The following is a 24,038-nucleotide window of genomic DNA, read 5'->3' on the forward strand; positions in this document are numbered from 1 at the left end:
ATCGGCCGATTTTAGGCATTTTCCTAACTATCGGTATCGGCATTTATAATGGCCGATAAATGAATATTTTAAAAAATGCGGGTACGGTGATTCATGTAAGGGTGGCGCTGCCAATAAAGCACCTAAAAGCTGTCACAAGAACTGGCAAAAATAATGATTATGAATACAACAAATATAGCAAGGAGACATTTTAATTGTTTATTAATAAACAAGTGTTTTCAGTCAGTGTCAGCCAAAGATGAAGTTGACGATGCTGACTCGCGATCTTCAGTGAGCGCGCGCCAGAGAGAAATGCACATTTCATACGATTACATGAGTCTGTCTGTCTTTCGTTTTGAATTGTTCTGTTTAAAAGTAGACATTTCAATATAGATATATTTCAATTCTCAGGTCTATACGCTGAGTTTCGGTTCATGAGACGAGCTCCAGTTCACCCGCAGGCGCCTCCGTGTCGAGATTATCTATCGTCTGCTAAATTTACTTCTTATAAATTAAATCCAGGCAAATGGCTGATGAAACATTGATTAAAATTAACTTCACTTTGAAACGAAAGGTTTTGTGCTTTCTGTTTGATGTCTATGTGAAAGTTTCAAAGCATTAGTGCCGCTTTCAGAGCGCTCACGTTCGTAGTGCTGAACTGTCGCGTCTGTAACATTGTTTTTTCCTCATAAATGCAAACACGAAAAATAAAATAAAATAAAATAAAATGAATATTTTATGTAGCCTGTGGAGACTGAGAGCCAACCCTTCTTCATCCGGTGGGTAGTAGCCTACTTGTGATTTGCGCAGTGTAATTCACAGAATTGATTTCTCTGCTACAAGCCTCTGTCACGTATTGTGTGAGCTTGTGACTATTGCAAGCGCGCAGCTGAGAAGTCCTGATTATATTGTCTGCTATATTTAGGCCATCTTCTTATTTATTAAGGCAATTGGTTGATGAAACATTGATTAAAATGCGTGGCGCGAGCGATCTCCGACAGTAAACTGATTCTGTTTTGTCTCGGGTAAACAGCTGTTGCGACGCGAGCAGTAACGGCCGCGTCCGGTGTAGACACAGTGTTAAAGCTCATTCTGCCTGATAACGCTACGTTACAACATTAAGCAATATTCCAAAAATGTATATAATTATAACACTTTATATAGGGCCATTTTGCATTAAGAATAGCCTAGTTTCACGTTTAGTACATTTTGCTTACTAATTATTTAAAATAGTATAAAAGTACTGTACATATGTAATTAAAAACGTTTTCATTATGATATTATTCATTTTACTCTAGTAAAAAGATCTGAGTTCTTCCTCCACTGGTAGAGATTAGAGGAATTAAGAGTAAAAATAGAAGATAATAAGGTTTTGTCAGTGACACTTTTTATATATTTATTGATACAAGTTATGACTAAATTAAAAGACAAAGTCGTCGTTAGTGAAGATTATGCAACAGTATTTAGAATACAATATAATATAACATGCAATGCAAACTAGTTTGGTTACAGCTCAGCTGTATAATTCTCATTCTATCATTCCCCCTGCCTCCATTACATATCTGTCACACAAGTGTATGATTACCACATTTGAGTGATCATTGCAAAACGTGTTTATAAAATATATTTATTCTGTTTATAGCTACTGTGTAAAGTACCCATCAAAAGTTTGTACACACCAATAGGAAAGTGTCCAAACTTTTGACTGGTATACTGTACTATAATACACATAAATAATATTGCTACTGTATTATAATATACATATAAATAATATCGGCCGATATATCGGTATCGGGTTTTTTTTACTCCCTAATATCGGTATCGGCATCGGCCCCCAAAAATCCATATCGGTCGGGCTCTAATTGAGACATGCTTTTGATACTTTATTTGAACCAAACATTACTCCCCTTTATTAGTACATGTATTTTAAATCATTTTAAAGGCCCAGGTCTGTTTGTACTACCACAGGTACTCAATTAACCGCCCAAAATGATCTGATTCTGATTACTCGATTAATCGACGAAAAACATCCAATTCACAAAATAATCGTTAGTCACAGCCCTAAACTATTTTAATCATGTATTAGTAAATGTTAAAATTAACATATTTAGCTTAATAAATCCTGTAGAAGTCTTGCTCATTCTTACTTCATGTTAACTTGATTAAGTTGGCTAAAGAAACCTTATTAGTGTTACCACAGACACTACTACCTCGGTCACTGGCAGGTGACAACAGAAACTCAAAGGTGCTGGGACATCCCAGAGGAGCGCCAACTGTCCTCAAACACACTCAGATTGTTTTATAGACATTAATATATGCGGTTGTCATTCTGCTCGCGCTCTGCGCCGCACGCGTCAAGAATTCGAAACTTCCTGAATAATCTTTCAGCTGGCGCGCTTGGCGAAGAACTTTAAATTGACACGTGCTCGCCAATGAACTCTCACAAAACTCCCCAGCTCAGTCCAAAATATATTGTTAAAGCGGAGAAAATCGCTCGGTGCAGCTCAGCATGTTTTCCAAATTGCTCGTCGCAGTGGTTTCAGAGAACCCAGTTTGGCTCAGTGATTGAAAAAAAAAGATAAACCCTCATTTAAAAGCTGTTCTCAGAAACGGGTTTGCCTTCATAAACCTGATACACTAACAAACAAACAGCGCTACTACAGATTATTAACTCACCGTTGTTTATCTAGAAACATTATCTCTTTCAATAGCTTTAACCGGGCCTCTCCGGCAGCACAGACCGCATCTGCGACTCGGCATGATGTGCAGCCCGGCTGCGCCTCCCAAAAACACCCGTGCAACTTTCTTCAGCTCTGCTGATTCCTGATTTCTCAACTCTTAAATTAGTCTTTAATGCAACGCGTTTGCTTCATGCACTCAATAAAATATTTCATAAAAACATGTTTATAGACAAAACTAACCGTTTAACTGAACAAAACAAATGTGTCCGCAGGGTTTTAGTAGCTCACATGCTAACGACTGCATTCACAGGAAGCGCAGTTGCACTTTCATTTTGCGCCATAGACAATAAAACACCCTTATCGTGTAAACGGCCAAGCAACAGTGAGAAACAAACAATTCTACGACAAACAAACAAATCGTTCCCCCCTCACAACTCAGACACTAATTAGCATTTGGCTAAGAGCGCTAATAAAGATGATAGAGACTCACTTAAGCATGCTAATGCTAACGAATTTGGCGCACCCTTTTTAACGCACATTCAGAACATTTGTAAACGAACGGAAGATGTGTTTCCCCCGTGTAAAATAAACGCAACTAGCTGAGCAGGTGATTAAATGACTTTTGAAGATGAAAGGCCTAAATGCTGAAGCTAACAGGCTAGCGTGTAACAGTGGCAGCGTGCACATACACAACTGATAAGCCGCAACAACTTTGCCCATCAAAATCCGCTCTAACTGCTACAATTTGAGCGACTTCTGCACCGGACTCTGCTTCAACTTCGAGATAAACTCGGGGAATTGGACTTGAGTGACGGATAATTCAATGTAAAAGGGTTTATGAAGCTACAGAATTACACTTACCTCACTTCCGCAAATCGTTTGCTGCACATTCGGCAGCCGCCATGTTTTTTTTCTCTCTCGGTGCTGCAGTGAATGTGAATCCCACAATCCCGCTCTCACTGCGATACTGTACAGGACGGCAGCCGCGGCCCACACGCTCGCTGCTTTCATAATGACCGGCTCTCAAGAGCTCTGCTGTCAGCACCGATCTCACCGACACTTTCAGCCTGATGATGAGCAGCATATTGTACTGAAGAATGCAATATTATATGCTATTGATCTGTCTGCGAAATAATGGATAGTAATGCACCAATGCTATTTAGGGCTCAGTAATCTACCTTAATTGTATGTCTTGACTGATGTCAAGGAATTAAGTTCACAGTCAAAATAAATGTCATTGCCATCAGTGATATTAATTTTTCAAGCAATTTCTATAAAGGGGGTTCTAGTTTCTATTTTCAAACGGGTCTGGGGACCCCAGGGAGTGCTAGGAGGTCCAAGGAAATGTTTAGAGAAAATCAATCAAATAACAATAATAAAAACATATATAAATCAATCTTTTGATTAAAATGAGCAAATAAACGAGTAAACAAATTATACTTCTAACAGTACAGCAATAAGAATATAAAATGAAATAATGTAACTTATTAGAAACTTAGAGAGCCCCTTAAAGGGACATGGTGATGGAAAAAAAAATATGAGATAGGAGTGAATCATGCAAAACCTGCCAAAACAAGTCCTACTTATATTTCTCCCCAAAACCAACAGAAGAAAATATAAACAAACATTTTCACGACATTGAGCATGAAAATCTAATTATCCTTACTGTAATGAAAGATATAAAAATCAAGAAACAGTGAGGTACTATAACAGCATTTTTTTAACATAATTCTGTAAAAATGTACTGTTTTACTGTAATGGAATTTAGAAAACCACCGAAATAAAACGTTTGGACACATTATGAACTCTGCCGCAAATGCGTTTAACTTTCACTAAAATAATGTCACAAAGTCAAGAAAAATGTCCTAAACAAGCTTTATTTTCTTTATGCATATGCATTCTTTCTTTAATTTTGGGGTGAAATACAACCCCGAACGTGTTTTTGTGTAATTTATCCATTCACGTAGCATATTAATTTCTTAAATTTCAGCTCATACGAATGATGACAGATATCGACAGCACAAGTTTTGGGATTTAATAGTAGCCACTCAGATACAGCTTTCATCAGTCTGCGGACAATTAATATTGAAAAACATCAATCACAACCTTCTATACATTAAATAATGCCTTGAATGTACACATGTGCGGCAGCAGAATTTGATTGATCTGATTTTTTTCTTTTACATAGCATTTTTAAACAAGACAGCCATTGATGTGTTCAAATGTGCACCTTGTTTTTTGCATCTCCATGCAACCCAGCTATGCAACAAATAAAAATGAAGAACTGATTTTCTTGCCAGCATAATTTGCCACATCATTCCTATTAGCGTGCATTCTGCTTTGTCTACTTTAGCTTAACAAAGAAAACGTTCATGAATGCCGGAATAATCATACCCCTCTGGAATAAATAACATTTAGTGCAGGAACGTGTGTTCTTTAAGTACTAGCACATTCAAAAACATACCGAACATCAGAGCTGAAGCATGCACCTTTTGAATCTACAGTACAGTGCAAAACAAAAAAATATGTTCTTTCCTGAGACTACGTAGCATTTAGTATCCCTTCATACCCAAAACATGAAGTTTTCATCCACTGAGACAACATATTCTTTCATTTTCTTAAGCGAGGCAGTGCCTCAAATATATGTACAGATGCAGTGCATTTTTTCGGTGTACGCAAATCATGGTGTATTTGGTTCAGGCGAAGCAAATTCTGTCATGAATGCAGTTGCACACAGAAATCAAATGCATTAATGGACTGTGAAAATTGGTTTCTAGTGTCAAAAGGAAGTGGATATGCACGATATATACACATTTAAAGCACACTGGAGGATGATTAATCCATCCGTCTGCTATAAAGAACAGTCATAAAGGGTGTAGACGAGAGTGTGTATGTCGAGGTGAAGCTGTCAGGTCCTTTTCTAGAATGCTTGAAAACAAAAGTGAAGTGCAAAATAATAAGTTTATCGGTCCCCTTGCGGCCTAGCAGCATCTCAGCACAACTACACCGAGCGCGTCTCCACTTCTATCTTCTCCTCTGCTTGAGAACTCTCCGACTCCTGATGGCTGACACTGGGCCGCACGGTCACCACCGGCCCTCCTCCGTGGATGGAATGGAGGAAGTTCCAGGTCTCCTCTGATATCTGACCTGAATCGGCACCTGTTAAACCATAAAAATGCCAAAAGGGGTTTGGTACTTGGCACAAGTAAAGTAAGCACACTACTCTAAGGCTGCACGATTAATCACGTTTTAATCGTGATCACAATTCCTGCTTCTCTTGATTAATTAAAGGGGATAGATCACCCAAAAATGAAAATTCTATCAATTACTCACCCTCATGTTTCAAAAACCTTTCTTTCATTCATCTTCCAAACACATACTAGAGATTTCTGTCCCTCCATTGAAAGTCTATTCATAGTCAATTATGTCTTAAGTGAACATAAACAGTTGGGAGAATCCTAGTAATATGCATGCTGATAAACAACTAGTCAACAGTGAGAATTGGACCCTAAACTAAAGTGTTACCATAATTAATACATTAAAGACTATGCAGTGATTAATATTCCTGTATTATTTCTTACATGAATGCTTCTGTTAAATTGATGTAAAATGAAAAGCAAAATGTAATTTAACAAAATGTTAATTTAATTTGTTTATCACACACACACACACACACACACACACACACACACACACACACACACACACACACACACACACACGCACGCACGCACGCACGCACGCACGCACGCACGCACGCACACACACACAGACTACACCCCTCACATTTCAGCAACCATTTTAGTATATATTCTCAAGGGACAATACTATAGAAATGAAACTTGGATATATATTAGAGTAGTCAATGTGCTGCTTGTATAGCAGTATATATTTACTGTCCTCTGAAAATAACTCAACATACAGTCATTATTGACAAAATAGCTGGCAACAAAAGTGAGTACACCCTAAATTAACTTGTCAAAACTGTGTCCAAAGTGGCAATATTTTGTGTGAGCACCATTGTTATCTAGCACTGCCTTAATCCTCCTGGCCATGGAGTTCACCAGAGCTGCACAGGTTGTTGCTGGGATCCTCTTCCACTCCTCCATAATGACATCATGGAGCAGCTGGATGATAGACACATGGCACTTCTCCATCTTCAGCTTGAGGACGCTAAATAGGATTCAGGTCTGGAGAGATACTTGGTCACTCCATCACCTTCACCTTCCTCAGCAAGGCAGTTTCATCTTGGCTGTGTGTTTGGGCTAGTTATCATGCAGTCGGCACAGTTTCTAAAGGGAGGGCATCTTGAAGAGGGTTCCTTCTGGGGCGACAGCCATGCAAACCGACTTGTTGCAGTGTGCGGCGTATGGTCTGAGCACTGACAAGCTGACCTTCTGTTTCTGCAACCTCTAAAGCAATGCTGACAGCACTCATACGTCTGTTTTTTTAAGCCAGCTTCTGCACCTGACGCACAGCACGAGCACTCGACTTTGATTGACCCGTGCGAGGCCTGTTCCGAGTGGAACCCCGTCTTGGAAAACCTCTGTATGACCCTGGCCTGTACTGTACCTCAGTTTCAGGGTGTTACCAATCTTCTTATAGCCCAGGCCATCTTTGTGGAGAGCAACAATTCTAATTCTCAAATCCTTGGAGAGTTCTTTGCCATGAGGTGCCGTGTTGAACATCCAGTGGTCAGTATGAGAGAATTGCACTCAAAGCACAAATTTTAACTGCTCTAATACAAGATACACAAATTTGTATGGTCCTCTCAAGCAGACAAAAACATGAACATGATGAATAGGACATGTGGCTTTGCATGGTTAAATGACGTACTGTTGTTATCACTTAGTGTGTACTCACTTTTGTTGCCAGCTATTTTGTCAATAATGACTGTATGTTGAGTGTTTTTCAGAGGACAGTAAATATATACTGCTATACAAGCAGCACATTGACTACTCTAAAATATATCCAAGTGTCATTTCTATAGTATTGTCCCTTGAGAAGATACTAAAATGGTTGCTGAAATGTGAGGGGTGTATATATAGTGCACAAAAGTGCTGATGATCTGAAAACACTGACAAATATTTTGGAGCTTAGTAGGATCTAAATCGAAAATAGAACACTTAAAGACAGGAATCGGATATTTGTCATAAAATAAAAATTACGATTCCGCTTATCGATTCCTGTGTTTAAACCATTCAAGTGCAAGAAGACACAAAAGAGTACTCAATTCAGCCCCTGCACACTGTTTTCTGTGCTGGGCACATCCAGACCGCACACAGAGAGCTCATATAGTGCACGAATACTGAATCGAGTTCTGATTCGCGTCTTCTTGGGCTTGAACGGACAAATACACACTAAATTATGTCAACATAATCATAGTCTGTTATGTCTTAAGCGAACGTCAATGCTTGAGAAAGAAAACACAATAAGGTACATCAAAGTACAAAAAAAAAAGAAAACAGCTCTTGACTGAATAAGTTTCATAACTTTAATAAAGATTCATCTATATTTTATTTATAAAAAGAAAACTATGCAATGTTATTTTACATTAGATTTCAATTTCTGAAGTTTTCTGTTGTATAATTGATGCTAAAGCTAATTTGATTATTTGTTCTTCTTGTATTAGTATACTTGTCTTTAAAAACATATATTAGGTAATCTACTTTATTATTTAGCTGTTCTTTTGGCTGTTGATTTTAGTTCATAGTAATCAGCTGCAACAGAAAATTTTGTAAAAAGACAGAATATGTTTGATATCTCAAAGTTTGCTCAAATGAAAGTGTCTTACAGCCAGACTGTTTCTTCACAAGGCCCTTTGCTTTGTGGTGGCTAAATAAAAGCACTGCAGTGCAGTCTTTTTGTTGTTTTAACAGAAAAACGGTAACATAATCTGGAATGACTGGAATTAATAAAAGGAATTTCACGGTTTTAGCTTTTGAGAGAAGCTTCTTAAGGTTTATGATAAATATAATAAATCAAGCGCATTAATACACATTCTCTGAAATGTAAAAAGAAATGTGTAAAATGAGAACAACTGTGATTAATAATTGATCCAAACTAAATTTGATCAAAATAATCCTGATTATCAGTTTACCCATTATCGTTTTTTCTTCTTATGGGTCACAAAATAAATCCTGAAGAACGCTGAGGTCCACACAACATTGGACAGCGTTGTATGTTTTGCAGAAGAAAGTCATACAGGTTTGGAATGACATGAGCGTGAGTAAATGACAGAATATGTCATCCAGTTTTCCTTAGAAAATTATCATATTGAGGAAGTAAAATGGAATATGAACGCCATTTCATGATGACTGAAAGATTCTGATGGTAAACATTACCTGGCTTTAATGTGATGTGTCCATTTTTATTTATAGCAATCTTGGAGTTATCAATTGGCCCCGGTGGATCTGAAAGACAAGACCATCAATTACCGGAAGCACACCAAATATCCCAACTAAAAGTGAAATGCGACCAAAAGCTATAATGAAGTTCTTCAAGAACTCCTTCATTATTGATCAATAACCACACAACATGATGCTAATATTCAATTTCAAACTTTCAGATACTTTAGAAGTCTCAGCAGCAGGGATGAGAAACGACTTACCAATGTCCTTGCCTTTGACAAAGCCTTCCCATTCCCGGAACCACTGCATGCTGATACAGTATATCACCACAGGAGACTCCTCCTCCTGAAACGCCTTATTGAGCTACAAGGACAGAAGAGAGGGGGAAAGTGTAGAAAGCACATGAGACCATGAGATGTAGAAAGAAAGAATCCATTACCTGAGCGTTTCTTCATGGAATATCTTCCCCACCCCAATGTCGTTTATACAATAACAGGATAAACTGAGACAGAAGCGCTGTACCAAATCCTAGTAAGCTACCTTGAGGTCTATGGCTTACATAAGCAACTGCTTTCTATAGCGCCGTTAACACACAAAGCATGTTTGCATTCCCCTCCACTGCTTTTCTATGTGAACATGCACTAGACCATGGGTTCTCAACTCTGGCACGCAAAGTCCACTTTCCTGCAGAGTTACCCTCTAACCTTGATCAAACTCAACTGCCTTTATCTTTATAGGGATCCTGAAGACCTTGATTTTGTTCAGATGAATTTGAACTATTCAGGTAAGTGGACTTCGAGGGCCAGAGTTGAGAACCCCTGCACTAGACACCTTTAACCATTGTGCTCACGTCTCAAACAAATGGATCTAAGGGTGTGATGATTCAAATGTTTTCTCGATGCATTGTTTACAAATCTTGCCGATGTGAATGACAAATTAATCAATGATCTAAATAATCAGCCCTAATCTGCTTATTGTATCAGATGTAATTTTAATACGGATGCATCCCTGCATAAAATTCCACATTATCGTTCATTTGGCCTCCTTTGTTTGCCCTTAATTTGAGACAAGCTGAGCGTCTCTGGCTGAAATCAAGTACTTTTGTGCTCATGCATAAATAATGACTACGATTTTGGAGAAGAAGGGTGGGGGTCAACTTGCTGATCTCAGTCTGAGAGGGTGGTGTGGTGACTGTGATGGTGAGTGTGTGCACAGATAGCAGTCCAGACGTTAGATTAACAGAAAAGACTAGACACTCTTCACTTTGAATGTCCCTTAAAGGGACAGTTCACCCAAAAATGAAAATTCTGTCATCATTTACTCACTCTCGAGTTGTTCCAAACCTGAATGAACTTCTTTGTTGTGCTGAACACAAAGGAAGATATTTTGTAGAATGTTTGTAACCAAACAGTTGTGGAGCAGTCAATCGTGCCCCACAACTGTTTGGTTACCCATATTCTTTAAAATACATTATTCTGTGTTCAGCACAAAAAAGAAATGTATACAGATTTGGGACAACTTGAGGGTGAGAATATGATGACTAGTGTTCTCAAAAAGTACCAAGTTCGGTACCAAGTCCGTACTGAAATTTAAAAGTGTGATGATACCAGCATTTTCCTCTAGCATTTTGAGCGCTGTTGAAGTCTGATCGGCCATTGTGTTCACGCACTCAACATATATGTCTCTGATTGGCCATTGTGTTCATGCGCTCAACATATATGTCTCTGATTGGCCATTGTGTTCATGCGCTCAACATATATGTCTCTGATTGGCCATTGTGTTCATGCGCTCAACATATATGTCTCTGATTGGCCATTGTGTTCATGCGCTCAACATATATGTCTCTGATTGGCCATTGTGTTCATGCGCTCAACATATATATCTCTGATTGGTTATTGTATTGACGTGCTCAACATATATGTCTGTGATTGGCTACAATGATCAACAATGACATCTTTGACACTCTTCACCAAACGCTTGCACAGATACATACAGGAGCGTTTAAAAGCAGGTGTCTATCATCAGATCCCTAATATATCCGCTGATAGACACCGCTTTCAAACGTGCCAGTGTGTATTGAGTAAGCGCTCGATGAAGAGAGTCATAGACAACATGTTTTTGAAGAGTCGATCATTGTAGCCAATCACAGACATATTTCACATTCACAGACGTGAACACAATGGCCAATCAGAGACATATATGTTGAGCGCGTGAACACAATGGCCAATCAGAGACATATATGTTGAGCGTGTGAACACACTGGCCAATCAGAGTTTAAGAATCCATTCAACAGTGCTCAAAATGCTAGAGGGAAATGCTGGTATCATCACATTTTTTAAATTGCAGTACCAACTTCGGTACTCTTGACAACTCTAATGATGAGAGAATTTTAAATCTACTTTGACACTGAGGCTCCTACCCGAACAAACATGTCCAGCTCATTCTTGCGGCGTTTCTCCAGCTTCTCGATCTCGGTCTGGCAGGTGTGGCAGACATACAAGTGATTGACAGCGGGGCCACCTCCGTACCTAAACAACAGCATGCTGACAATTAGCATTAAATAAAAACTTAAACTTCCACATGAAGTCAGGAAAAGAGCAGTGACAAACACTTACCTGCTATAGAGATGATCCCATACACTTTGGGGAAGCATCATAACAAGATCATCAATGGATGTGGCTTTATTTGGTGGAATACCTGTTGGAGAAGAAGAAAAACATAATTTTTAACCACCGAATAATTTGTTTTTCTACTCATACGACCAACATGATTCAAACGAATCAGATCAAGGGGAGGAAAGGGCCTTTGAAATGGTTTCTGAAGAGATTCACATCTATTCGCTGAGCTCATACTGCACTCTCAAGTTTAGAAGAGTAAAAAGGAGAGGAATAGAGGAAAAACAAACATAATCAGTGAAAAGGATGTGGTGGCAGTTGCCCTCGAAAATGTTGGTAGAATATGCAATTATATCTGGTGGTGTGGAGTCATATCTGTGGTATATAAATACTTTACAATGGGAAAAGTAGGAAAGGCCCAGATCATTAAGGGGTCAAGACATAGATTTTTTTTATTACTTTAATATGCTCCTTGAGGTTCACTTATAATGTTAACAAGTATTTTTTTGCACAAAATATGTGTGTGTGCTATATGTTCTTACTTGTAAATCACAATCAGGGTATGCAAACGTTAGCCGTTAAGCGGCTAAATGTCAGTGGGGGATGATGGTGCAATGAAATATAACTTTTTGTCGATGTCTTGCTCTGGAGGCAGGAATATGCAAATGTATTTGCCCGTGTGACGTCACGGATCCCACAATATAAAAACGAGCTGTTTTAGGAACTTGATTAAATAACTGCTTGGCTTATAATGAGGGTCAGGATATTTTTAATGGTACAAAGACCTCTTATATGTCAAAAAATTGAGGCAAATTTTGATTTCCCATGTTATGACCCCTTTAATAAGAGTGGTCCTAACCTCCGTGGGCACACAGGAAGTCATGGTTGGAGATGGGTCCTGGCTCAGCGAAGGTTTTGAACTTGTTCAGCCACTGGCGGGAGATGTAGAATTGTAGGAGGCTTGGCTCCATCATGTTGAGCAGATTGGTCACCTTCCGCCTCTCTTTCTGAGACTCGTCGTTACTCTTCCTGTTACACACACACAAAAACATCAGCGCCATTTAGCAACTGCCAACACACTTCACCACAGCACAGAGATTTACAGTCAAACTCAAGGCCATACAGTCGCTCGCCCCCTCACCCACTCACTCACCCGCTCACTCGCCCCCACACCCACTCGCCCCCTCACCCACTCGCCCCCTCACATTCACTCACTCTCCCCCTCACCCACTCGCCCCCTCACCCACTCGCCCCCTCACATACACTCACTCGCTCCCTCACCCACTCACATTCACTCACTCGCCCCCTCACCCACTCACATTCACTCACTCGCCCCCTCACCCACTCACATTCACTCACTCGCCCCCTCACCCACTCACATTCACTCACTCGCCCCCTCACCCACTCACATTCACTCACTCGCCCCCTCACCCACTCACATTCACTCACTCGCCCCCTCACCCACTCACATTCACTCACTCGCCCCCTCACCCACTCTCACTCACTCACACTCACTCACACTCACACTCACACTCACTCACTCACCAACCCACCCACTCTCACCCACTCAATCATTTTGAATTGGTATTTAATTAAATATGAACATGTACTAGGACTAAGTGATATTACTCATATTAACTGTTATCTATTAAAAATGTAATTGAATTGAATAAGCCTAACCGCAGTGTGATGGGGTTGAAATCATGTAGTGCAGATATACGACAGGTGTTTAGTAACATTATGGTTAGGGCTTATTAAGAAATAATAGTAATAATTTAAAAAGTGGACAATTAAAGAAACAAATAATTTGTTGTTTATTAATTTGAATATTGGTAGCCAGAGGTGAGCAAATATGATCTTTAACCTTTTGAAGAGAAAAAATAATGTGCGTGTGCTAATATGTTCTTACTTGTAAAAGAGCACATATGCCTCTGCGTTTTGAACACAGGACTCAGACACCTCAGTAACACTCTGGTCATCAAACTCGTACCACTGCTGGTTCAGTTCATTTCGACAATAGGCAATATAGTGACCACCTTGAACAAAACAAAAAGCACATTTAAAAACATCAGTCCTGCCAGAGCCGTACCCTGGAGATTAGCTCACATGAACTGACACACTGAGCTGTGGCGCTTATGTATGCAATGCTAGTTTGGTGACATTTCCTGATCCCATTGTCCCTGCTTTGTCTCACCATTTCCTCTTTTTCTGGGTCTTCCGAGTGGCGCACAGCGATAGGCTGTGATCTTAAGATTCTGGGTTCGATTCCTTCCTGCCTAGTACAACTTTATAAAAGTGTGTGTAATGTTGTGTGACTTTGATTCCTTTCTTATCTGGGTAAGCATTGTACTAATCTTTCTTCCTCCTGGATTATAAATGTTTTTTGTTTCTTTCAATCTGTGTTCATTCTAATCGGAATTTCTGTTCATTCGGAGTTCATTCTCACCTGTACTTCTGAACCTATCTGTTCTTCATGTACTGTATATTCTATTTTTTTCTCTATTATTGAATCAACATCATGGCTGGAATACACTACACAACTCTTATAATCTGAACAGATTTAAAAACAGCTTGCGCCAGAGCAAACCCTACTTTGGCGTTAAAAAACAAACGACTGTCAGGATTTACTGAAGTGAAAAATGAACGTTGTAAAGGCACGGACAGGGTTATTTTTTGCTGCTGATCTTATTCCATATGCACTTGTAGGATTTTCCTTTTCAGATGCAAAATTTATGGCAGGGGAGTAATTAAATGATTCATGCAAGGTGATTAACTAAGGTTTGCACTAATCAATTTACTGATATTTGCACCATTATTTAATGGCAAAAAAAGCATGTCTTAAACCAGAAGCTAATTTGTGCTGCTCTTGGTAGATCGCGTCTTCGATTTCGTCATTATGGAAATGGTCGGCTGCGTCTGTCCTTTAATTTGCTTGCCGTCAGTAGATCACACGCAGAACTTCCTCTCACATCAGTGCTTTTTTTTTTAGAATTGCACTCACGCTAATTGACCCTGTTAGTAAAATGGCCTCTAGCATCATACACTTGCCAACTTTGTAAATGATTACAGAGAAAAACTGGGCATCATACACTAAACAAGAAGTTCCGATAACACAAACTCACAGTTAAACAGGTGCCTCATTTCTAGGAGATGGATGACAAATGAAAACAATGCATCTGTCAAACATGTTTGAAATCCTCCAACTGGACAGATTCCTAGTCTCATAGTAAAATGGGAGTTTGTGCAAAATTGTCTGTGAAATCTGCCTAAAACCTGACGACTGGCTCTGTCTCAGCCAGACGGCAACTCAGAGCAAAAATCTAGGCACAAATAGTGTAGTGTATTCCAGGTTTAAATGACACCAGTGATCAAAAAGAGACTCTACTTTCATCACCTCTTTTAGTAAAGTTGAGTGCTTGTTTCCACCACGGGGAAACACTTTTTTTTTCCCTGAATTTTTGCAATTACGAATAAATATCCCACAAGACATTTTCCTCAATATTCTAATCTCAATCTAAACTCATTATTGCAAGAAAAAAAAGTCAGAATTGCAAGTTATAAACTCTGAATTTTGAGTTTACGTCCAAAAATTCAGTTGTATTACCTTTTTTAATACATTTATTTTTTCTTCCATGGTGGAAACAAGCTTCCATAATTTATAAATAATAATAATATGAATACTACAATAACAACTGCTGTAAATGACAATAATACTTTTATGACCATCTCCCTCATTGAAAAGCTTGGACTTACTGCTGGCAGTGCCGTGGTGACAGATGACTGACAGCAGGTTGTAGGTGGTGGTCTGGTCGGAGCTGTCCTTGGCCAGGAAGGGCTGCATCTCCAGGCCTTCCAAAGGGAAGGACACGTGAGTGCCGATTTTGGTGGAGAACATAAGTTCATGTCTGAAGCGCTTGAGGTGAATGCACAAAATCTGTTGGGGAGACGGTAAAGAGAATTTGAACAAAGCAGGAAACTCTGCTGTCAGTTTCCTACCGTAAAACGAAAACAGCAAGAATGTGCCATGCCTGTTCATATAAAAATATAACTACCTGAGCAATTTTTTACAGTAGTGTTGTAGTCAAGACCAACTAAACCGAGACCGAGTCAAGACCAAGACCAGTGTGTGTTGAGATCAAGACAAGACCCAGACCAAGGCAGGGCGAGACTAGTTCAAGACCAAGACCGGACCAGCACTCCACAAAATCATCTGAAAGATCCATATCTACTGCCTGAGAAATGTAGAAATGTAGCAGCACTCTTGCTGATATTGCTTAATTAGCATGTTATAATATTTAAAAAAAACAAGCACTCATTCAAGTACTTTTTTGCAATCAAATCTTGTTTTGTGGGCATTCGTATTAATTTTGGTGCCATTTTTGACACAATCCCCCGTTCATTTCTGACCCGGCACAACAGTAAGAAATCAAATTAGAAATAAATTATTAATTGCATTTGAAGCAGGATGATTTAAATCCAACCATGTAAATGATGTTAACAAATAAATCAGACAATGTAATGGCAATTTGTGATATCCTCGCAGATGTGGTCTTGAAATAATATCCCGAGTCCTCAAAGTCTGAGACAGAGACAAGACCGAGTACAAATGAGGTCAAGGTCGAGACAAGACCTTAAAAAATGGTCTTGAGAACGGTCTAGAGTACTACAACACTATTTTACAGCAAGACTGTTTAGTACTACAAGTTTATGGTTTCCATCAGTAAACTGCTTTGGCCATTGAACAGATGTACTGAACAATCATCAGATCTAATGACTCCCATATGATGTCTGGGCTTGCCATTACTGGTCCCTGAGCATATTTAACAGATGGCAGCAGATTTTGTGGGTTAAAGGCATCCTTAGACTCTCTTCAAATATAAATCCACCGGATGTAGGAAATGGATGACTCACCAGACCTTATTACTCATTATATTACTATTATTTCTCAAGGGTCCAGGTTTTGTGCTCATTTCAGGCAGCCTTGATACAAGGCCAAAACATAGTGGACCTAATTTGTGGTGTTTGTTATTGTGGTTTTTGTTTTTTTACTCTGGAATTAAAGGGTTAGTTCACCCAAAAATGAAATTTCTGTCAGTAATTACTTACCCTCATGTCGTTCCAAACCCGTAAGACCTTCGTTCATCTTCAGAACACAAATTAAGATATGTTTGATGAAATCCAAGAGGTTCTGAATCAGCCATAGGCAGCAACATCATTGCAAATTTCAACGCCCAGAAAGGTAGTATATTATTAGCCGGCGATCTGACGTAGCACCTGGAAGTGCTGCACTGTGTTTACTACGTGGAAAATAATTGTTAAATAAAGTCGTTATTTTTGTTTGTTTTCTGCGCACAAAAAGTATTCTCGTCGCTTCATAACATTAAGGTTGAACCACTGTAGTCATATGGACTATTTTAACGATGTCTTTACTACCTTTCTGGGCCTTGAAAGTTGCAATGATGTTGCTGCCTATGGCTGGTTCAGAAACCTCTCGGATTTCGTCAAAAATATCTTAATTTGTGTTCCGAAAATGAACGAAGGTCTTACGGGTTTGGAGCGACATGAGGGTGAGTAATTAATGACAGAAATTTAGTTTTTGGGTGAACTATCCCTTTAAATAATGCGTTGCCTGAACCTGTATAATAACCAAAATAGCTTGTATGATCGCTTACCTCTGGCAAACTCTGAACTTTGCAGAATTTGACCCCATTCCGTAACCTGAAACAACCAAAGGAATCAATATTAACACTTTAATTTCTGCAACCACCTCATTCAAGTTGTTCAACAACAAGTTCATACTCACTTCTTGCATTTTTCACAGCTGTACATGTTGTCTCCTGAAAAACAAACAAACACCCAGGCCAGTAAGAATAGCACCACTGATGTGCTAAATATATAAAGTTCACTATAAAGTGAAAGATTTCCATATTTATCTTCATTTTTGTTTCTTTCATTTTTTCAGACTCAAAACAGTACTTATCAGCTATTGGTTAGTTTGGGTGACATAAAGCTTTGAGAAACGTCAAACCTTTTAGTTCATCCCTGGCAAAAAAGGCAGCCAGACAGTCCTGCAGCGTGACCACAGGCCCCCAGAACCAACTAAAATCAATGAGCAGAAATAAACAATCAGGAACAATCATTCAAAACCAACACGTTAAGTCATTTTCCCTGGTCTACAATGTTATACACAGGGACCTAAAATGAGCACTCACCAAGCGCCAAATAAGAGCAAAAATCGGTGCAGGTGAGTATACACAAATCCGGCGAAACACGGAAGTAAAGCAGCGCCGCCATTACTGTGTGCCTTGCTGCTAGCGGAAGTAGCGTTGGTCGCGTAGGCGGCTGTAGCAGATGTTAGCTGTATGAAATGTTATTTCTATGTAGTTTTTTAGTACGTATGCTGTCCATTGATGCCGGGAAGAGCATGTTGTGTGGTTGGCGGTTTTAACAACAAATAAAACCGTTTGTGAAATTCACAAACCTTTGTTGCGCATTTGCTGCCCATGTTTATGGCCATACGTATTACACAGAGTTTCTGGTGCGGGCGGTAATGCACTCACTCTGTGTGTGAATTCTGTATGCTGGTAAATCATCTAATTATAACAAACAAAGTGTATATATTATGAAAGATTCATTGTGCAGTCAGCTTCATTGATGATAACAGATGTGTCAGCTTTTTAGGAATTATTAAGGGAGCGCACTTTGCATGCATTCAGTCATGCCAAACCATGCACGGTTTGTGTGTTAATGCTTTAATAACAAATAATTTATCAGGAGCATTTATGCTGATGTGTATGGTGGTGAAACGTAGGCTAACTTGAAACTATTTGGAGGTACAGAACAAAAGTTTTTTGCGGGCGGGAGAAAGTAAAGTAGTTGCAGGGCTCTCAACTGTCACGCATTGAGCGTGACAATCACTCATTTCGGCCTTTTGTCACGCTCTCCCGCCACACATTGTCTTTCTCACGCTGAAAAACTATTTATGTATGCCGCAGCGCCCAAAATGTCTCCTCTGCAGGAATCAAGCGCGTTTCGGGGAAGTTCGTGCAGTCGTGTCCTCATATAGGCAAATAAACAGAGCGTCGCACGTGCTTCAGCGCGTGTGTGTGTGTGTGTGTGTGTGTGTGTTAAATGAACTTCGTGTCGACTGCACCATTCATTCACACAGAACACGTAGGATTCGTATTTAAATAGCATTATTACAAAACAATGGTAGGGGAAACACTGAGTTATTTGCAACTTGTGAAGCTTGTGAACATATTAGCGACACAGCTAGTAATGACAGCGTTCGGTTTTATTTTTGTCATCAATTAATACACGTCTTAATTACATTTGGCTGACGCATTTGTACATTAATGCATTATGTTGTCAATAAATTACCTTTATCGTTAAGTTTTTGCCACTACCTGACATCATCTACCCAATGTTCCCTTTCACCAGACATTTTCTTTCATAAGCAGGATCCACTTTCATTGAAATGACATTAGAGGGCACCGGCAAGTGTCACACCGTCACCCTTAGCAGGCACGCAGTAATGACGGCAGGCAAGATGGCGGCGCCCTTAGAGTTCGCGGCGGATTTGTGTATATGAAGCGTGTCATTCACCAGTTGGCTGGTAACATTTTTATGAATTCTAATAGGCTTGCTGCTACTAGTTGGTGTTCAGCCACAAAACTATTCCATCACTTGCCCACCACAGTACCGCCCCCCACCATCGACTTGATTTCTTATAGTAATAAAAATACATTTAGTTCAGTTAGAGAACTGACCCTACAATTAAAAACTGAATACGTCTTCTCAATGCAGCGTGAGCCAAACAAGATACACAGCACAAGTCAGATTTCACCTCACTTTGCCCATTTCTCCTCACTCTTGACTGACAAGACGATGGCGGAAGATTTGCAGACCTGCAAACTTGTTGCTTTTCGGCGACAATCGCCGTTTTCTTGGTCAATTGGGTCATTTACGTGAATCCCGTAGAACCGGAGATTTTTTTTGTGTGTGTGTGTGTGTGTGGGGGGGGGGTTGGGAGGGGCATTGGTGTGGTAGGCTGCCCTTCACCTGCATGCCATGCAGGCTAGAATTGCGAAACATTTTGCTTTAAGACAAACCATGTGTATATTCATCAGCCAAAACTATTGCTGCGTATTTTTCTCCTTAAAACGGCAGTTTACCAAAGACAGTCTCAAAAATGTGGTATTAAACCGCCCCTGTTCTCTACGTCACGAGCACGTAAGCAATCCTGTGGGACGGGGCCTTTCCCTATCATTATTTCTAAGGATGCTGATTGTTCGAAGGCAACCGTCTAACTCTGAGATGGCGAACGGGAATATGGTTTGTATAACATAAGCAACACATTATTAGTTGTTTGATAACCTAGTCAAACCAAAAGCTAATCATATCAATTACTGTTGTGTCGAAATTCTGAATGGATTGTACATAGCATAGAAAGCATGCAAAAATGGCTCCCTTTATAATCACTAAAAAGCTTTCACTAATCGCAGTTCGCGATCTCACAAGTTCAAAATTATAAACAATCAAGTTGCCTACATTGAACAATGAACCTCTTATTTACATCATGCCCACACTTTGTTAATGAAAGGATTGGTGAGCATGCAGAACTCAAGCCCCCCCGTAGAACCGGGCCTGCCTGTATAATTTTCTCTTCCTCGAAATCAGTTTCTGGTTCAAACATACCTCTTGATATATTCCATGACGAAAGAAATCCAGCCTTGAGGGGCATAGGCTTCTCCACAGGAACCAGCCTTGACAAGAGCCGTCTGGTGGGAGGAAGAGTGCAGCTTGGCAAGATCCTCTTTCCCTGGGATTGGCAGAGAGATGTCCTGGAAGTTCTCCAAAGTCACTGATACCTGAGAAAGGAAGGACGAGTAACAGAGGAACCTGATTTAAAATGCTAATCTGTAACTGCAACTACTGCCAGGAACAATAACAGAGACATTAAAACAACTGTGATGAAAATAGCTCTATTAAAACAAAAATGTCATCATCATGATGTCAAGCTTTGTCCAATTTACTCTATTATCACTGATTCTTTTTGTTATTGGGATGTTGATAAAATTAACAACATTATAAACAAAATATTTATTTAACGTAAAATTACTTGTATCTGCACAGACAATTAAGTGAATACTTCAAAAGGTTTACATTTTTTCATACGATCAAACCATTTCCACATTATCATCATCAAAAAAAATATTTTTAAATAAACGTTTTGTATTTCAATATATTTTAAAATGTAATTTAATCCTGTGATGGTAAAGCTGAATTTTCAGCATCATTACTCCAGTCGTCAGTGTCACAAGAGCCTTCAGAAATCATTGTAATATGATGATTTTCTGCTCAATAAACATTTATTATTATTAATATTGAAAATAGTTTTGTTGCTTAATATTTTTGTACATGCGTTTTTTTTTTTTCAGGATTCTTTGCTGAATAGAAAGTTCTAAAGAGCAGCATTTATTTTAAACAGAAATCTTTTGTAAAATAAAATTGATAAAAAAATGATAGCAAAGGCATTTATAACATGTCTTTGCCGAATAATTTTTTCCCCAAATAAATAAATAAATAAATACACATGCAGATATACATATACACATGGCAAGAGAAATTATGACAAACAAAACTGTAAAAATTAACACAGATCATCAATAAGCACGTTTCCATTACATATTTGTGCAAAACTTTTTAGATTTTTTCTAAATGTCGACAAAAAATTGCAAAATGACGGCGTTTCCATTAACCGATGTTATGCGACTAAAACTTAATTTTTTCCTCTCGCAAGAAGTCATTCCAAAAATCATGGCAACAAATGTTGGTAGGCTTATGTATATCCCAGCCACTGCACTGGCCATTATTCTTAAAAGGAGACATATATAGTGTTATCCAAGAATTAATGAGAAGGAAAGACCCTTATACTTGAGTGTTTCTGGGTGTTTCTCCCTCATATCTGCTTCGAGGTCTTGATTGTGGCATTTCTTTGAGGTTTAGAATCCAGTATTCCTGTAATTCTTTTGTCTTTTATGAATTTAATAAAGTCTCGTATTCTGTCCAAACATACCAAACATCTACGTCAGGTGACCTGTAAATGCGCAAAAAATGTTTCCATTGCAGTTTTGCGAAATATTTCTTTTTCGAATTGCCTGAAAAACCACCTCATGCGAGCGTAAAAACTTTTTGCATTTTCAATTCACGCAATTTTGAGGGTAATGGAAACGCGGCTAATGGCTCAATGAACACAGAACATCAAATCAACAGCTTAATACTCATTTGTTGTGTAAAAGATTTCTTAAAAAAGTTTTGCTTTAAGAATAATTTGCTTTCATGTTAGCATATTCATTAACTATCAAATATGTGCACCACATTTTTAGGATTTTCTGACACTGTACAACCTGTAGCTTATATCTGTTTATTAATCTATTAACCTTTGATCTGGGTTTTTGTAGTGTCACACTAATAATAACGTCATACTAAATTAAAGTGTAGCAGCTAATCTGCAGGAACTCCATATCAGTCTATCACAAGTACGTTGTCCTCTGTTATTTTTTAAAATGCTTTTCTCTGCTATCTGAAGAATCAAATGATGAGGTTGTTTGTGTAAAAAACACACAAGTCACTCACCCGGTCACAGGTCAGACACTGAACTGAGCTGACAATGGTGCCGTCGAACACTTCAGAGATGATGCTGCGATATTTCCTCTGCCGCTTGCTCTTAGGTGGGTTGAACGCGGGTACTGTCAACACGACATACCACAACCATTTAGGATCAATGTCAAATCTGTTTCAGTTCAGGTTATGGAAATAAGCAAACAACAATAATAAAAAAAAAATACGTTTAACTAAACTAGTATATAAAACTAGTACATTCCCGAAGTGATTTCGTCTGAAATTCTGGTACCTTTCTTGTGAGTTGAGCTCAGGTTTGGCCACATTGAGGATTTGGGGGGACTGCAAGACAGTCTAGATGTGATTCCCTCATTTCCACAGGGACTCTGCGGCCTGACGCTACTGCTGACATGGGTTTCAGGGTTTGAATCTGAACAAAAAGGAAACAGAATTTAGTTAAGAAAAGCAAGCAAGGGATAGTTCACCCAAAAATGAAAATTCTGTCAGTATTTACTCACCCTCATGTTGTTCCAACCCCGTAAGACCTTCGTTCATCTTCGGAACACGAATTAAGATATTTTTGATTACATCTGAGAGCTGGATCACTCCTCCATACTAGTCCATAGGCTTCTTCAGGGATTGAAACTGGCCAGCCCCGAAAAGTCATTCAAGTAACATATGTAGTTTTTCAACCTTCATAATATATTTCCAAGACCCTTGTGATGGTACATCGACTTACAATAGGTTAAACGACACGTCTGCCATAGCCTGACGTGGTCTGTATCGCTTTTACTGGCACTATGTAACTTCGGGTTTCGGGTAGTAACCGGAGCACAAAAAGAATGTAAGACTGGAAAAACTTGAAGGACTTTAAGAGAGGGCCACTCTCTGAGAAAACAAAGGAAATTAACATTTGAACTCCCCCTCATGCACTATTGAGACGAAGGTCTCACCTCCCTCATCCTAATCTACATTTCTCTCCCCCATTCTTCATCCTGGCAGAGATCTCCCAAACTCACACAAGAATCGAAATGGTTTAATGTGAATGATTATCATCTAGTTTTATACATATTTGGTATTATTTGAAATGTCTCGGTACGACTGGTACAAATGTCTCATTCCCAAAGAAGTAAACCCAAAAGGTAATAAAGTTCTTAGGAAGTTTAGAAATATCTTCCACACCCTCCAATACTGGAGGGTGTGTCTTTGAGTTAACACCTTCGACCATTTGACTGAATGCTAATTTTCCACTGCTAGCAAATGGTGACTTACAGGTAAATTTCCACTGTGGATGATGTTTAGATTTGAAATGAGGTCTGGGTATATAATGAAACTCAGCGAGAGCTCAGGGCCTTTTTCTATATCTGAGATCGGCCCGTGAGGCTGAGAGTTGCGAGTCTCTCTGCCTCACGCATTTCTTGTCGGGTAAACTTTTCCTCTTTGTTCTAGAGCATTTGATGTTTTGCATTGATTATCCTTGAATTGATTATGAAATTATAATGATACATTTACCTGACATATTAAATTGTGACATTTGATTATTCTAATTGACTTTGACATTATTTGCATTCAAGAGTTTAAAAGAATAGTGAAACATTCGCTCACATTTAATGATGCACAGATATCATTAAAGCCTTTTCATTTATGGAGTCAGATGAAATAACGAGAAAATACATATGAGAAAATGTATTGCATTTAACCAAAAATACTTTGCCACGAGAAAAGACAGTAACACACAAAGACCTTCATCGCTAATTCGAATACCGCCATTGGATCGAGTTAGACGGCCT

The 24,038-nt window shown here is 39.0% G+C and overlaps 2 protein-coding genes across 3 annotated transcripts in view; both read right to left on the reverse strand.

Annotated features, from left to right (window-relative positions):
- Positions 1-3,671, reverse strand: part of zzz3 (zinc finger, ZZ-type containing 3) — a 30,670-nt gene extending 26,999 nt beyond the window's left edge. Inside the window, exon 1 of the mRNA XM_077200124.1 lies at positions 3,522-3,671. The gene's annotated coding sequence lies outside the window, so the exon portion shown is untranslated. The remainder of the gene's footprint in view (positions 1-3,521) is intronic.
- Positions 3,672-4,521: 850 nt separating this feature from the next.
- The window catches only part of usp33 (ubiquitin specific peptidase 33), a 36,376-nt gene continuing 16,859 nt past the window's right edge, over positions 4,522-24,038 (reverse strand). For both annotated transcript variants that reach the window (XM_077201337.1, XM_077201402.1), the window contains exons 11-24: positions 22,541-22,678; positions 22,264-22,376; positions 20,323-20,495; positions 17,654-17,724; positions 17,429-17,462; positions 17,298-17,343; positions 15,379-15,559; positions 13,535-13,661; positions 12,485-12,654; positions 11,626-11,707; positions 11,430-11,538; positions 9,271-9,373; positions 9,005-9,073; positions 4,522-5,819 (exon numbers count right to left, since the gene is read on the reverse strand). In XM_077201337.1, coding sequence (XP_077057452.1) covers positions 5,662-5,819; positions 9,005-9,073; positions 9,271-9,373; positions 11,430-11,538; positions 11,626-11,707; positions 12,485-12,654; positions 13,535-13,661; positions 15,379-15,559; positions 17,298-17,343; positions 17,429-17,462; positions 17,654-17,724; positions 20,323-20,495; positions 22,264-22,376; positions 22,541-22,678 — 1,574 coding nt within the window. In that variant the 3' untranslated portion in view covers positions 4,522-5,661. The remainder of the gene's footprint in view (positions 5,820-9,004; positions 9,074-9,270; positions 9,374-11,429; positions 11,539-11,625; positions 11,708-12,484; positions 12,655-13,534; positions 13,662-15,378; positions 15,560-17,297; positions 17,344-17,428; positions 17,463-17,653; positions 17,725-20,322; positions 20,496-22,263; positions 22,377-22,540; positions 22,679-24,038) is intronic.

This window comes from Siphateles boraxobius, unplaced genomic scaffold, assembly GCF_051911475.1.
Source record: "Siphateles boraxobius isolate OS27281-9 unplaced genomic scaffold, OSU_SipBor_1 1, whole genome shotgun sequence".
In the NCBI taxonomy this organism is placed as follows: domain Eukaryota; kingdom Metazoa; phylum Chordata; class Actinopteri; order Cypriniformes; family Leuciscidae; genus Siphateles; species Siphateles boraxobius.